The sequence below is a fragment of the Gobius niger genome (genome assembly GCF_951799975.1).
Source record: "Gobius niger genome assembly, chromosome: 1".
Taxonomy (NCBI): Eukaryota; Metazoa; Chordata; class Actinopteri; order Gobiiformes; family Gobiidae; genus Gobius; species Gobius niger.
Genome location: NC_136852.1, coordinates 75081333 through 75093464, shown reverse-complemented (window position 1 = coordinate 75093464; position 12132 = coordinate 75081333). Strand labels below are relative to the sequence as shown.

The window sequence follows — 12132 nt, the reverse complement described above, 5'->3', positions numbered from 1 at the left end:
GAGAGGAAGAGAGTGAAAAGAGGGAGAGAGGAAGAGAGTGAAAGAGGAAGAGAGAGGAAGAGAGTGAAAGAGGAAGAGAGTGAGTGAGGGAGGGAGGAGAGAGAGTGAAAAGGAGGAGGAGGGGGAAGATAGTGATAGAGGGAGGAGAGAATAGGGTGAAAGAGACAAAGGGAGTGAGTGAGGGAGGAGAGAGTGAAAGAGAGGTCACTCACTCACTCTTGTGTTTTTGGGACCAATCCAAGATGTGTGTTTTTCATTCTGGATTGCGCCCAATGAGTGAGTGAAAGGGGCAGCGATCTCAGGACAGTCTGCCCCAATGGCAACTATGGCTACAGACGGTGCGCGTGAAGGTCCCAGGTTCTATTCCTGCTCGAAGGTGTGGGATGTTTCTGAATGCAGGGCTCAGAGCTCAGGACTTTGGTCGGAGAGGATCAGGTTCGGTCTGACCATGTGTGGGACATTAGCGCTGCTCCGGCTGAGCGTTCCTCGTGGTTTTAGGGCCTGAGAGTCTGAGGTGACATCATGAGGTTCTGCTTCTCCGATGTCTCTGAAACACCAGGGGAAGAAACACTGGGACGACTCTGCTTTTCAAACACTCGAGGATGGTTTGGTCCGTCTGTGGTGTCTGTATGTTGTTCTCGCATCTGCTGTTTGGGATCTGCGGCACCGAAACTGCTGTTAGTTGAGAATGAAAGCTCGTGTTTTCCATTGAAGACCAAGTCCCTGCTGCCACACGAGACCTAAAGTGTGTTGTGTTTGTGTTGCAGAGCGGGGAGAGCTGCGAGCGGCGCAGGAGGCCGTGAGGAAGGCGTCCGGTCTGAGGAAGACTCCGGCCCGCGGCCCGGAGCCGGCCCAAGGTAAGACCCGGACTCGGATCACGGACCCGGACCCGGACCCGGATCACGGACCCGGACTCGGACCCGGATCACGGACCACAGAGCGATGATACTGACCTGTACTGACCGTTACTCATGTGTCCACAGCCTGCGCCAACTGCAGCGGCATCACCTCCCTCAGCGACAGACTCCACTCCCTGGAGACTAAGGTAACTCCTCCCACTGGAGACTAAGGTAACTCCTCCCACTGGAGACTAAGGTAACTCCTCCCACTGGAGACTAAGGTAACTCCTCCCACTGGAGACTAAGGTAACTCCTCCCACTGGAGACTAAGGTAACTCCTCCCACTGGAGACTAAGGTAACTCCTCCCACTGGAGTCTAAGGTAACTCCATCACTCTGACTCCTCCCACTGGAGACTAAGGTAACTCCTCCCACTGGAGACTAAGGTAACTCCTCCCACTGGAGACTAAGGTAACTCCTCCCACTGGAGTCTAAGGTAACTCCTCCCACTGGAGACTAAGGTAACTCCTCCCACTGGAGACTAAGGTAACTCCTCCCACTGGAGACTAAGGTAACTCCTCCCACTGGAGACTAAGGTAACTCCTCCCACTGGAGACTAAGGTAACTCCTCCCACTGGAGTCTAAGGTAACTCCATCACTCTGACTCCTCCCACTGGAGACTAAGGTAACTCCTCCCACTGGAGACTAAGGTAACTCCATCACTCTGACTCCTCCCACTGGAGACTAAGGTAGCTCCTCCCACTGGAGACTAAGGTAACTCCATCACTCTGACTCCTCCCACTGGAGTCTAAGGTAACTCCTCCCACTGGAGACCAAGGTAACTCCTCCCACTGGAGACTAAGGTAACTCCATCACTCTGACTCCTCCCACTGGAGACTAAGTTAACTCCTCCCACTGGAGTCTAAGGTAACTCCTCCCACTGGTGTCTAATGGCTCGTTTCCACCAGCCCTACCCTTCTCTACTCTACTTGGTTTGGTCCTACTCTACTTGGCCTGGTTGTGTTTCCACTATTCTGTAGAATCTGATACTGTATCCATGGTTACCAGGGTGTATCCATGGATATGGCTTTGCTTTTGACTGTATCCATTGGAAACAGTACCTGCTTGGCCTGGTTAGTACCAGGGCCAAGCAGGTACTAAAAAAAGTACCAGTTAACTGTAAAGTGGGCTGGTGGAAACATTTCATAAGGTAACTCCTCCCACTGGAGTCTAAGGTAACTCCTCCCACTGGTGTCTAAGGTAACTCCATCACTCTGACTCCTCCCACTGGAGACTAAGGTAACTCCTCCCACTGGAGTCTAAGGTAACTCCTCCCACTGGAGTCTAAGGTAACTCCTCCCACTGGAGTCTAAGGTAACTCCTCCCACTGGAGTCTAAGGTAACTCCTCCCACTGGAGACTAAGGTAACTCCATCACTCTGACTCCTCCCACTGGAGACTAAGGTAACTCCTCCCACTGGAGACTAAGGTATCTCCTCCCACTGGAGACCAAGGTAACTCCTCCCACTGGAGACTAAGGTAACTCCTCCCACTGGAGACTAAGGTAACTCCTCCCACTGGAGACTAAGGTAACTCCTCCCACTGGAGTCTAAGGTAACTCCTCCCACTGGAGACCAAGGTAACTCCTCCCACTGGAGACTAAGGTAACTCCTCCCACTGGAGACCAAGGTAACTCCTCCCACTGGAGACCAAGGTAACTCCTCCCACTGGAGACTAAGGTAACTCCTCCCACTGGAGACTAAGGTAACTCCTCCCACTGGAGACTAAGGTAACTCCTCCCACTGGAGACTAAGGTAACTCCTCCCACTGGAGTCTAAGGTAACTCCTCCCACTGGAGTCTAAGGTAACTCCTCCCACTGGAGTCTAAGGTAACTCCTCCCACTGGAGACTAAGGTAACTCCTCCCACTGAAGACTAAGGTAACTCCTCCCACTGGAGACTAAGGTAACTCCTCCCACTGGAGACTAAGGTAACTCCTCCCACTGGAGACTAAGGTAACTCCTCCCACTGGAGACTAAGGTAACTCCTCCCACTGAAGACTAAGGTAACTCCTCCCACTGGAGACTAAGGTAACTCCTCCCACTGGAGACTAAGGTAACTCCTCCCACTGGAGACTAAGGTAACTCCTCCCACTGGAGACTAAGGTAACTCCTCCCACTGAAGACTAAGGTAACTCCTCCCACTGGAGACTAAGGTAACTCCTCCCACTGGAGACTAAGGTAACTCCTCCCACTGGAGACTAAGGTAACTCCTCCCACTGGAGACTAAGGTAACTCCTCCCACTGAAGACTAAGGTAACTCCTCCCACTGGAGACTAAGGTAACTCCTCCCACTGGAGACTAAGGTAACTCCTCCCACTGGAGACTAAGGTAACTCCTCCCACTGGAGACTAAAGTAACTCCTCCCACTGGAGTCTAAGGTAACTCCTCCCACTGGAGACTAAGGTAACTCCTCCCACTGGAGACTAAGGTAACTCCTCCCACTGGAGACCAAAGGTAACTCCTCCCACTGGAGACCAAGGTAACTCCTCCCACTGGAGACCAAGGTAACTCCTCCCACTGGAGACTATGGTAACTCCTCCCACTGGAGTCTAAGGTAACTCCTCCCACTGGAGACTAAGGTAACTCCTCCCACTGGAGACTAGGGTAACTCCTCCCACTGGAGTCTAAGGTAACTCCTCCCACTGGAGACTAAGGTAACTCCTCCCACTGGAGACTAAGGTAACTCCTCCCACTGGAGACTAAGGTAACTCCTCCCACTGGAGTCTAAGGTAACTCCTCCCACTGGAGACTAAGGTAACTCCTCCCACTGGAGTCTAAGGTTACTGCATCACTCTGACTCCTCCCACTGGAGACTAAGGTAACTCCTCCCACTGGAGTCTAAGGTAACTCCTCCCACTGGAGACTAAGGTAACTCCATCACTCTGACTCCTCCCACTGGAGACTAAGGTAACTCCTCCCACTGGAGTCTAAGGTAACTCCTCCCACTGGAGTCTAAGGTAACTCCTCCCACTGGAGACTAAGGTAACTCCTCCCACTGGAGTCTAAGGTAACTCCTCCCACTGGAGACTAAGGTAACTCCTCCCACTGGATTCTAAGGTAACTCCTCCCACTGGAGTCTAAGGTAACTCCTCCCACTGGAGACTAAGGTAACTCCTCCCACTGGAGTCTAAGGTAACTCCTCCCACTGGAGACTAAGGTAACTCCTCCCACTGGAGTCTAAGGTAACTCCTCCCACTGGAGACCAAGGTAACTCCTCCCACTGGAGACTAAGGTAACTCCTCCCACTGGAGACTAAGGTAACTCCTCCCACTGGAGACTAAGGTAACTCCTCCCACTGGAGTCTAAGGTAACTCCTCCCACTGGAGACCAAGGTAACTCCTCCCACTGGAGACTAAGGTAACTCCTCCCACTGGAGACCAAGGTAACTCCTCCCACTGGAGACCAAGGTAACTCCTCCCACTGGAGACTAAGGTAACTCCTCCCACTGGAGACTAAGGTAACTCCTCCCACTGGAGACTAAGGTAACTCCTCCCACTGGAGACTAAGGTAACTCCTCCCACTGGAGACTAAGGTAACTCCTCCCACTGGAGTCTAAGGTAACTCCTCCCACTGGAGTCTAAGGTAACTCCTCCCACTGGAGACTAAGGTAACTCCTCCCACTGGAGACTAAGGTAACTCCTCCCACTGGAGACTAAGGTAACTCCTCCCACTGGAGACTAAGGTAACTCCTCCCACTGGAGACTAAGGTAACTCCTCCCACTGGAGACTAAGGTAACTCCTCCCACTGGAGACTAAGGTAACTCCTCCCACTGGAGACTAAGGTAACTCCTCCCACTGGAGACCAAAGGTAACTCCTCCCACTGGAGACCAAGGTAACTCCTCCCACTGGAGACCAAGGTAACTCCTCCCACTGGAGACTATGGTAACTCCTCCCACTGGAGTCTAAGGTAACTCCTCCCACTGGAGACTAAGGTAACTCCTCCCACTGGAGACTAGGGTAACTCCTCCCACTGGAGTCTAAGGTAACTCCTCCCACTGGAGACTAAGGTAACTCCTCCCACTGGAGACTAAGGTAACTCCTCCCACTGGAGTCTAAGGTAACTCCTCCCACTGGAGACTAAGGTAACTCCTCCCACTGGAGTCTAAGGTAACTCCTCCCACTGGAGACTAAGGTAACTCCTCCCACTGGAGTCTAAGGTTACTGCATCACTCTGACTCCTCCCACTGGAGACTAAGGTAACTCCTCCCACTGGAGTCTAAGGTAACTCCTCCCACTGGAGTCTAAGGTAACTCCTCCCACTGGAGACTAAGGTAACTCCATCACTCTGACTCCTCCCACTGGAGACTAAGGTAACTCCTCCCACTGGAGTCTAAGGTAACTCCTCCCACTGGAGTCTAAGGTAACTCCTCCCACTGGAGACTAAGGTAACTCCTCCCACTGGAGTCTAAGGTAACTCCTCCCACTGGAGACTAAGGTAACTCCTCCCACTGGATTCTAAGGTAACTCCTCCCACTGGAGTCTAAGGTAACTCCTCCCACTGGAGACTAAGGTAACTCCTCCCACTGGAGTCTAAGGTAACTCCTCCCACTGGAGTCTAAGGTAACTCCTCCCACTGGAGTCTAAGGTAACTCCTCCCACTGGAGACCAAGGTAACTCCTCCCACTGGAGACTAAGGTAACTCCTCCCACTGGAGTCTAAGGTAACTCCTCCCACTGGAGACCAAGGTAACTCCTCCCACTGGAGACTAAGGTAACTCAGCACACACTACACGACTTTTATGCCCGATTTCGCTCTAATTCTCAGTCGTGCCGAGTCTAATCGAGTCGCGTCGAGTCGAAGGCGGTCACACAGAGTCGGGTCGTGTAGTGTGGGGGGGTCGTGTAGTGTGGGGGGGTCACGACTGGACTGACTAAACCAGCTAAACCAGATACGGACTGACGCTTCTGTGACTATATTTACAAACATTCACTCACAACATTCATTTCAAGGACTATGCACATACCTGCACACACATCCCCTCCTTAACCACGCCCCAAATCCCTCTGCGTCTGTGTTCACCAACTTTTTTTCAACTCCCCCCCCGCCCTCCAGTCGACAGGCGGACGCCCCTCCCCTACAGCACCTGCCCAGGTGTACTGTTTCCCATGTCTTGATGTTTTTATATATGTGCTTTGCTTTAACTTAACCTGATTGTAATTTCGCACATTTTCTTTTGTAAGGCGCATTGAGCTGCCTTGTGTACGAAATGCGTTGTATAAATAAAGTAGCCTTGCCTTGTCATTTTACCGTCCCAAATGTGAATGACAGAGTGATATAAAGACAGGAAAACACCGCCGCGCCTCCTTTTTTCACTTCTCTGTTAAACCAGCGGCACAAACAACTCATTTCATGGCCACAGCCCCACACACGAAACAGCACAACTTTATATCACCAAAAGTTCACCACAACCACCTTTTCCAGCTACATTTCAACCACGAACAGAGTTTAGCGGCTCTTACTGAGTTTGGAGACAAACTGTTTAGCTTCACCTCCCCGCTAACGGCGGCGCCTCTCCGCTTTCTCCTCCGTCTCCTCCGCTGTCTCCTCCATCCTGAGGTCGACGCCCGTCTCCTTTCCTTATTAAATCCACTGAAACACGTCCCGCTTCTTCCTGTCGCCGACTTTTATCTCCATGTGACAGAACTATAGCCCAGTTGAAGCTTGGTAGTAGCAGTAAGCTAGCGCTGCGGTGTTGTGACATTGTTGACACCGTTGACCAATCGGGACACACACGTTATCCCGCGCTCACAAACACAGGCCTGTCTTTGTGGATCTGGGGTCAGGTTTGAAGCCGTAGAGACGACAGACGCGCTGTGTTATAAAACATCAGCTGTTTGTCAGAATCGTGAGTCGCTCTGACGATTCTCAGTCGTTAAGTGTGAACCCCCAGACGTTCTAATCGCACTGAATCCAGTCGTGTAGTGTGGACCCCCCCATTCTATATAAAATCGTTTACGACTAGAAAAGCCGTGTAGTGTGTGCTGAGCTTAAGGTAACTCCATCACTCTGACTCCTCCCACTGGAGACTAAGGTAACTCCTCCCACTGGACTCTAAGGTAACTCCTCCCACTGGAGACTAAGGTAACTCCTCCCACTGGAGTCTAAGGTAACTCCTCCCACTGGAGTCTAAGGTAACTCCTCCCACTGGAGTCTAAGGTAACTCCTCCCACTGGAGTCTAAGGTAACTCCATCACTCTGACTCCTCCCACTGGAGACTAAAGTAACTCCTCCCACTGGAGTCTAAGGTAACTCCTCCCACTGGAGTCTAAGGTAACTCCTCCCACTGGAGTCTAAGGTAACTCCTCCCACTGGAGTCTAAGGTAACTCCTCCCACTGGAGACTAAAGTAACTCCATCACTCTCAGACTCGGTCGATTCTAAAAAAACACTTTTCACTGAAGATGTTCACGTTTGTTGATATAAAACCCATTTTCATTCTTTCCTGTTCAGATCCAGCTGCTGACGGCGCCTGCATCCTCGTCACAGCGCCACCTGCAGGGAAAAGGAGGGAGCACACTACTGATGGGGGCCACGCAGGCTCAAGGGGCCCCCGGAGAGCAAGGTCCAGCGGGTAAACTGTCAGCGTAAAAGAAACCTAAAGAGTTCAGAGGTCAGCAGGTTTATATGATGTCGTGTGTGTCGTCTCAGGGCCTCAGGGGGAGAAGGGCGGTGATGGACTTCCAGGCAGAGAAGGTCCGTGTTTGCTCCTCAGAACCTCAGACGGTGAGAGGTTCCTGTGCTGACCTTCTGTGCTCTCGTCTCAGGGAAGCCCGGCTCTCGGGGGCCGTCCGGTCCTGCGGGGCCTCGAGGGGACGCGGGGGTGAGGGGCCCGTCCGGGACCCCGGGATCCAGGGGACCGTCTGGACCTGCAGGTACGTCCCGGGTCACAGCGCTGCGTCCTCGTCAGGCGGAGTCTACAGGCGTCCACGTGGGCTGCAGAAACAGGGCTGAAGGTCAGATCCTCAGAGTGAAGGGCTCAGACTCTGAAGGGCCCAGACTCTGAAGGTTCCAGACTCTGAAGGTTCCAGACTCTGAAGGTTCCAGACTCTGAAGGTTCCAGACTCTGAAGGTTCCAGACTCTGAAGGTTCCAGACTCTGAAGAGCCCAGACTCTGAAGGTTGCTCCATTAGCTCCGTTAGCTCTGTTAGCTCAGTTAGCTCCATTTGCTCTGTTAGCTCTGTTAGCTCAGTTAGCTCCATTTGCTCTGTTAGCTCAGTTAGCTCAGTTAGCTCCATTTGCTCTGTTAGCTCTGTTAGCTCAGTTAGCTCCATTTGCTCTGTTAGCTCTGTTAGCTCAGTTAGCTCCATTTGCTCTGTTAGCTCAGTTAGCTCCGTTAGCTCCGTTAGCTCCGTTAGCTCCGTTAGCTCCGTTAGCTCCGTTTGCTCCGTTAGCTCAGTTAGCTCCGTTAGCTCAGTTAGCTCCGTTTGCTCCGTTAGCTCCCTTAGCTCCGTTTGCTCCCTTAGCTCTGTTACCTTAGCGTTAGCTCCGTTTGCTCCCTTAGCTCTGTTACCTTAGCGTTAGCTCCGTTAGCTCCGTTAGCTCCGTTTGCTCCGTTTGCTCCGTTTGCTCCGTTTGCTCCGTTAGCTCCGTTAGCTCCGTTAGCTCCGTTAGCTCAGTTAGCTCCGTTAGCTCCGTTAGCTCCGTTAGCTCCGTTAGCTCCGTTTGCTCCGTTAGCTCCGTTAGCTCCGTTTGCTCCGTTTGCTCCGTTTGCTCCGTTAGCTCCCTTAGCTCCGTTAGCTCCCTTAGCTCTGTTACCTTAGCGTTAGCTCCGTTAGCTCCGTTAGCTCCGTTAGCTCCGTTAGCTCCGTTAGCTCCGTTAGCTCCATTTAGCTCCGTTAGCTCCGTTAGCTCCGTTAGCTCCATTTAGCTCCGTTAGCTCCGTTAGCTCCGTTAGCTCCGTTAGCTCCGTTTGCTCCGTTTGCTCCGTTTGCTCCGTTTGCTCCGTTTGCTCCGTTAGCTCCTATAGCTCCGTTAGCTCCGTTAGCACCATTAGCTTAGTTAGCTCCGTTTGCTCCGTTTGCTCCGTTAGCTCCCTTAGCTCCTTAGCTCCGTTAGCTCCGTTAGCTCCGTTAGCTCCGTTAGCTCCCTTAGCTCCGTTAGCTCCATTAGCTCTGTTAGCTCCATTAGCTCCGTTAGCTCCGTTGGCTCCGTTAGCTCTGTTAGCTCCATTAGCTCCGTTAGCTCCGTTGGCTCCGTTAGCTCCGTTAGCTTCGTTAGCTCCGTTAGCTCCGTTAGCTCCCTTAGCTCCGTTACCTCAGTTAGCTCCATTAGCTCCGTTAGCTCCGTTTGCTCCGTTTGCTCCGTTAGCTCTGTTAGCTCCATTAGCTCCATTAGCTCCGTTAGCTCCATTAGCTCTGTTAGCTCCATTAGCTCCATTAGCTCCGTTTGCTCCGTTAGCTCCGTTTGCTCCATTAGCTCCGTTAGCTCCGTTAGCTCCCTTAGCTCCGTTAGCTCCCTTAGCTCCCTTAGCTCCGTTACCTCAGTTAGCTCCATTAGCTCAGTTAGCTCCGTTAGCTCCCTTAGCTCCGTTAGCTCCCTTAGCTCCGTTAGCTCCGTTAGCTCCATTAGCTCAGTTAGCTCCGTTAGCTCCCTTAGCTCCGTTAGCTCCCTTAGCTCCGTTAGCTCCCTTAGCTCCGTTACTTCAGTTAGCTCCATTAGCTCAGTTAGCTCCATTAGCTCCATTAGCTCTGTTAGCTCCATTAGCTCCATTAGCTCCGTTTGCTCCGTTAGCTCCGTTTGCTCCATTAGCTCCGTTAGCTCCGTTAGCTCCCTTAGCTCCGTTAGCTCCCTTAGCTCCGTTAGCTCCGTTAGCTCCCTTAGCTCCGTTACCTCAGTTAGCTCCGTTAGCTCAGTTAGCTCCGTTAGCTCCCTTAGCTCCGTTAGCTCCCTTAGCTCCGTTAGCTCCCTTAGCTCCGTTAGCTCCGTTAGCTCCATTAGCTCAGTTAGCTCCGTTAGCTCCCTTAGCTCCGTTAGCTCCATTAGCTCAGTTAGCTCCGTTAGCTCCCTTAGCTCCGTTAGCTCCCTTAGCTCCGTTAGCTCCATTAGCTCAGTTAGCTCCGTTAGCTCCCTTAGCTCCGTTAGCTCCCTTAGCTCCGTTAGCTCCCTTAGCTCCGTTAGCTCCCTTAGCTCCGTTAGCTCCATTAGCTCAGTTAGCTCCGTTAGCTCCCTTAGCTCCGTTAGCTCCCTTAGCTCCGTTAGCTCCCTTAGCTCCGTTAGCTCCGTTAGCTCCATTAGCTCAGTTAGCTCCGTTAGCTCCCTTAGCTCCGTTAGCTCCCTTAGCTCCGTTAGCTCCCTTAGCTCCGTTACCTCAGTTAGCTCCATTAGCTCAGTTAGCTCCGTTAGCTCCCTTAGCTCCGTTACCTCAGTTAGCTCCATTAGCTCAGTTAGCTCCGTTAGCTCCCTTAGCTCCGTTAGCTCCCTTAGCTCCGTTAGCTCCATTAGCTCAGTTAGCTCCGTTAGCTCCCTTAGCTCCGTTAGCTCCCTTAGCTCCGTTAGCTCCCTTAGCTCCGTTAGCTCCGTTAGCTCCCTTAGCTCCGTTACCTCAGTTAGCTCCATTAGCTCAGTTAGCTCCGTTAGCTCCCTTAGCTCCGTTAGCTCCGTTAGCTCCGTTAGCTCCGTTAGCTCTGCTCCACCTGCTGACGTCCTGAGGCGGTTCCCTCCTCCTCCAGGAAGTGCTTCTCTGTTGGGCAGATGAAATGGTGTCACACTGAGTCGGTTTGGTTAGAGGCGCCATCTGGTGGTGAAAAAGCGTTACAGCAGTGAGCCTGAACAAAACAAACTCAACACTGACCAAGCTCATTTATTTTCGTGAAATGTGAAGCTAATGGTCAGGATTGAGCTTTAACAGCTGAGACAAACTGCTCTGGATCATGAGGATTAATGCACCCCCCACCTTAACCAAGCTTTACCCAAATCTAAAAGCTTTAAAGAGAAGCGTTAAAATAGCGTCGAAAACGAGGATGAAAATGGAACAAAAAAGTACCCGGAAAAGCAACAAAAACAGGAGAAAAACGTGACAAAGCAACAAAAAAGCAATGACAAACAAAACAAACAAAACACAACCACGACTGCAATGAGAAAAAGCAACATCACTTTTGTAGGCCTCAACTTTCAAATGAGACGTTACACTGTTTCTTCCCCAGTCTAGAAGCTTTTAGATTTGGGTAAAGCTGAACTGGAGAAAAGGAGGTTAAAGAGGGGGTGTTCTGCTTTAAAGAGGGGGTGTTCTGCATTAAAGAGGGGGTGTTCTGCTTTTGTCAGTCCCATAGCACCAGTCTATATCTCACTACAATGATGACAAACCTTCTGTTGGTCTGTAAATGCACTAAATTAGAATAACTGCCTTGTATAAAATGTCTCTCTCAAAATGGCTGTAGTGAATGTCTTGAAATAGGCCTCTGTCTCTTTAAGAACCTCTGAGCCTTTAGACACGCCCCCTCCACACGCTGTCTGTGGCGTCAGTGGGGAGGGGGTTCTGCTGAGGAGCAGTGGTTGGTTACTCGGCTGGTGACCAAAGCTCGGAGGCGTCTCCAGGAGGTGGGGGCGTTCCTAGGAGGACTCAGGCAAACCTGTCCCTAAAATGGCCGCCATCAACAAAAAAGTGACAAAAATTCAACAAAAAAGTGACAAAAAATGGACAAAAAATGACAAAAAATAAACAAAAAAATGACAAAAAATCTACAAAAATTTGACAAAAATTTGACAAAAATTCAACAAAAAAATGACAAAAAATTGACAAAAATTCAACAAAAAAATGACAAAAATTCAACAAAAAATTGACAAAAATTCAACAAAAAAATGACAAAAATTCAACAAAAAAATGACAAAAATTTGACAAAAAATCAACAAAAATGTCACAAAAACCTATCCCTAAAATCGCCGCCATCAGAGTTTTTACAGATTACTCAGAAATACGTGAATGTGCCAAGGCAACACTTCAGCCATGTTTTTAATGAGGGAGTGACAGAATAACATAATGGAAAGCTTGAAAAAGTCCATTTTGCATAAAACCCCCCCTTTAATAATATGTCTTTGTAGAAGTGCCGCATTTACACTAATTCGGGCCAGGCTGGTCAGAGTCCAGGTCCGTTTTTCTGTCACAGCCCCTGTAATAGATAAGATAAGATAAGATAAGATAAACCTTTATTCATCTCACAAAGGAGAAATTCACTTGTTACAGTCGGTAACAGGTAATAGGGTTCTATATTTCTGCTTTTGTTTAGTCAAAGGAACTC

General features: G+C 50.6%; 1 protein-coding gene across 1 annotated transcript in view; it reads left to right on the top strand.

The window, feature by feature from the left end:
* Positions 1–325: 325 nt before the first annotated feature.
* The window catches only part of emid1 (EMI domain containing 1), a gene marked incomplete at both ends in the record, with an annotated part of 36427 nt that continues 24620 nt past the window's right edge, over positions 326–12132 (top strand). The window contains 6 exons of the mRNA XM_079578566.1: positions 326–338; positions 768–857; positions 984–1045; positions 7349–7469; positions 7547–7591; positions 7663–7770. Coding sequence (XP_079434692.1) covers positions 326–338; positions 768–857; positions 984–1045; positions 7349–7469; positions 7547–7591; positions 7663–7770 — 439 coding nt within the window. The remainder of the gene's footprint in view (positions 339–767; positions 858–983; positions 1046–7348; positions 7470–7546; positions 7592–7662; positions 7771–12132) is intronic.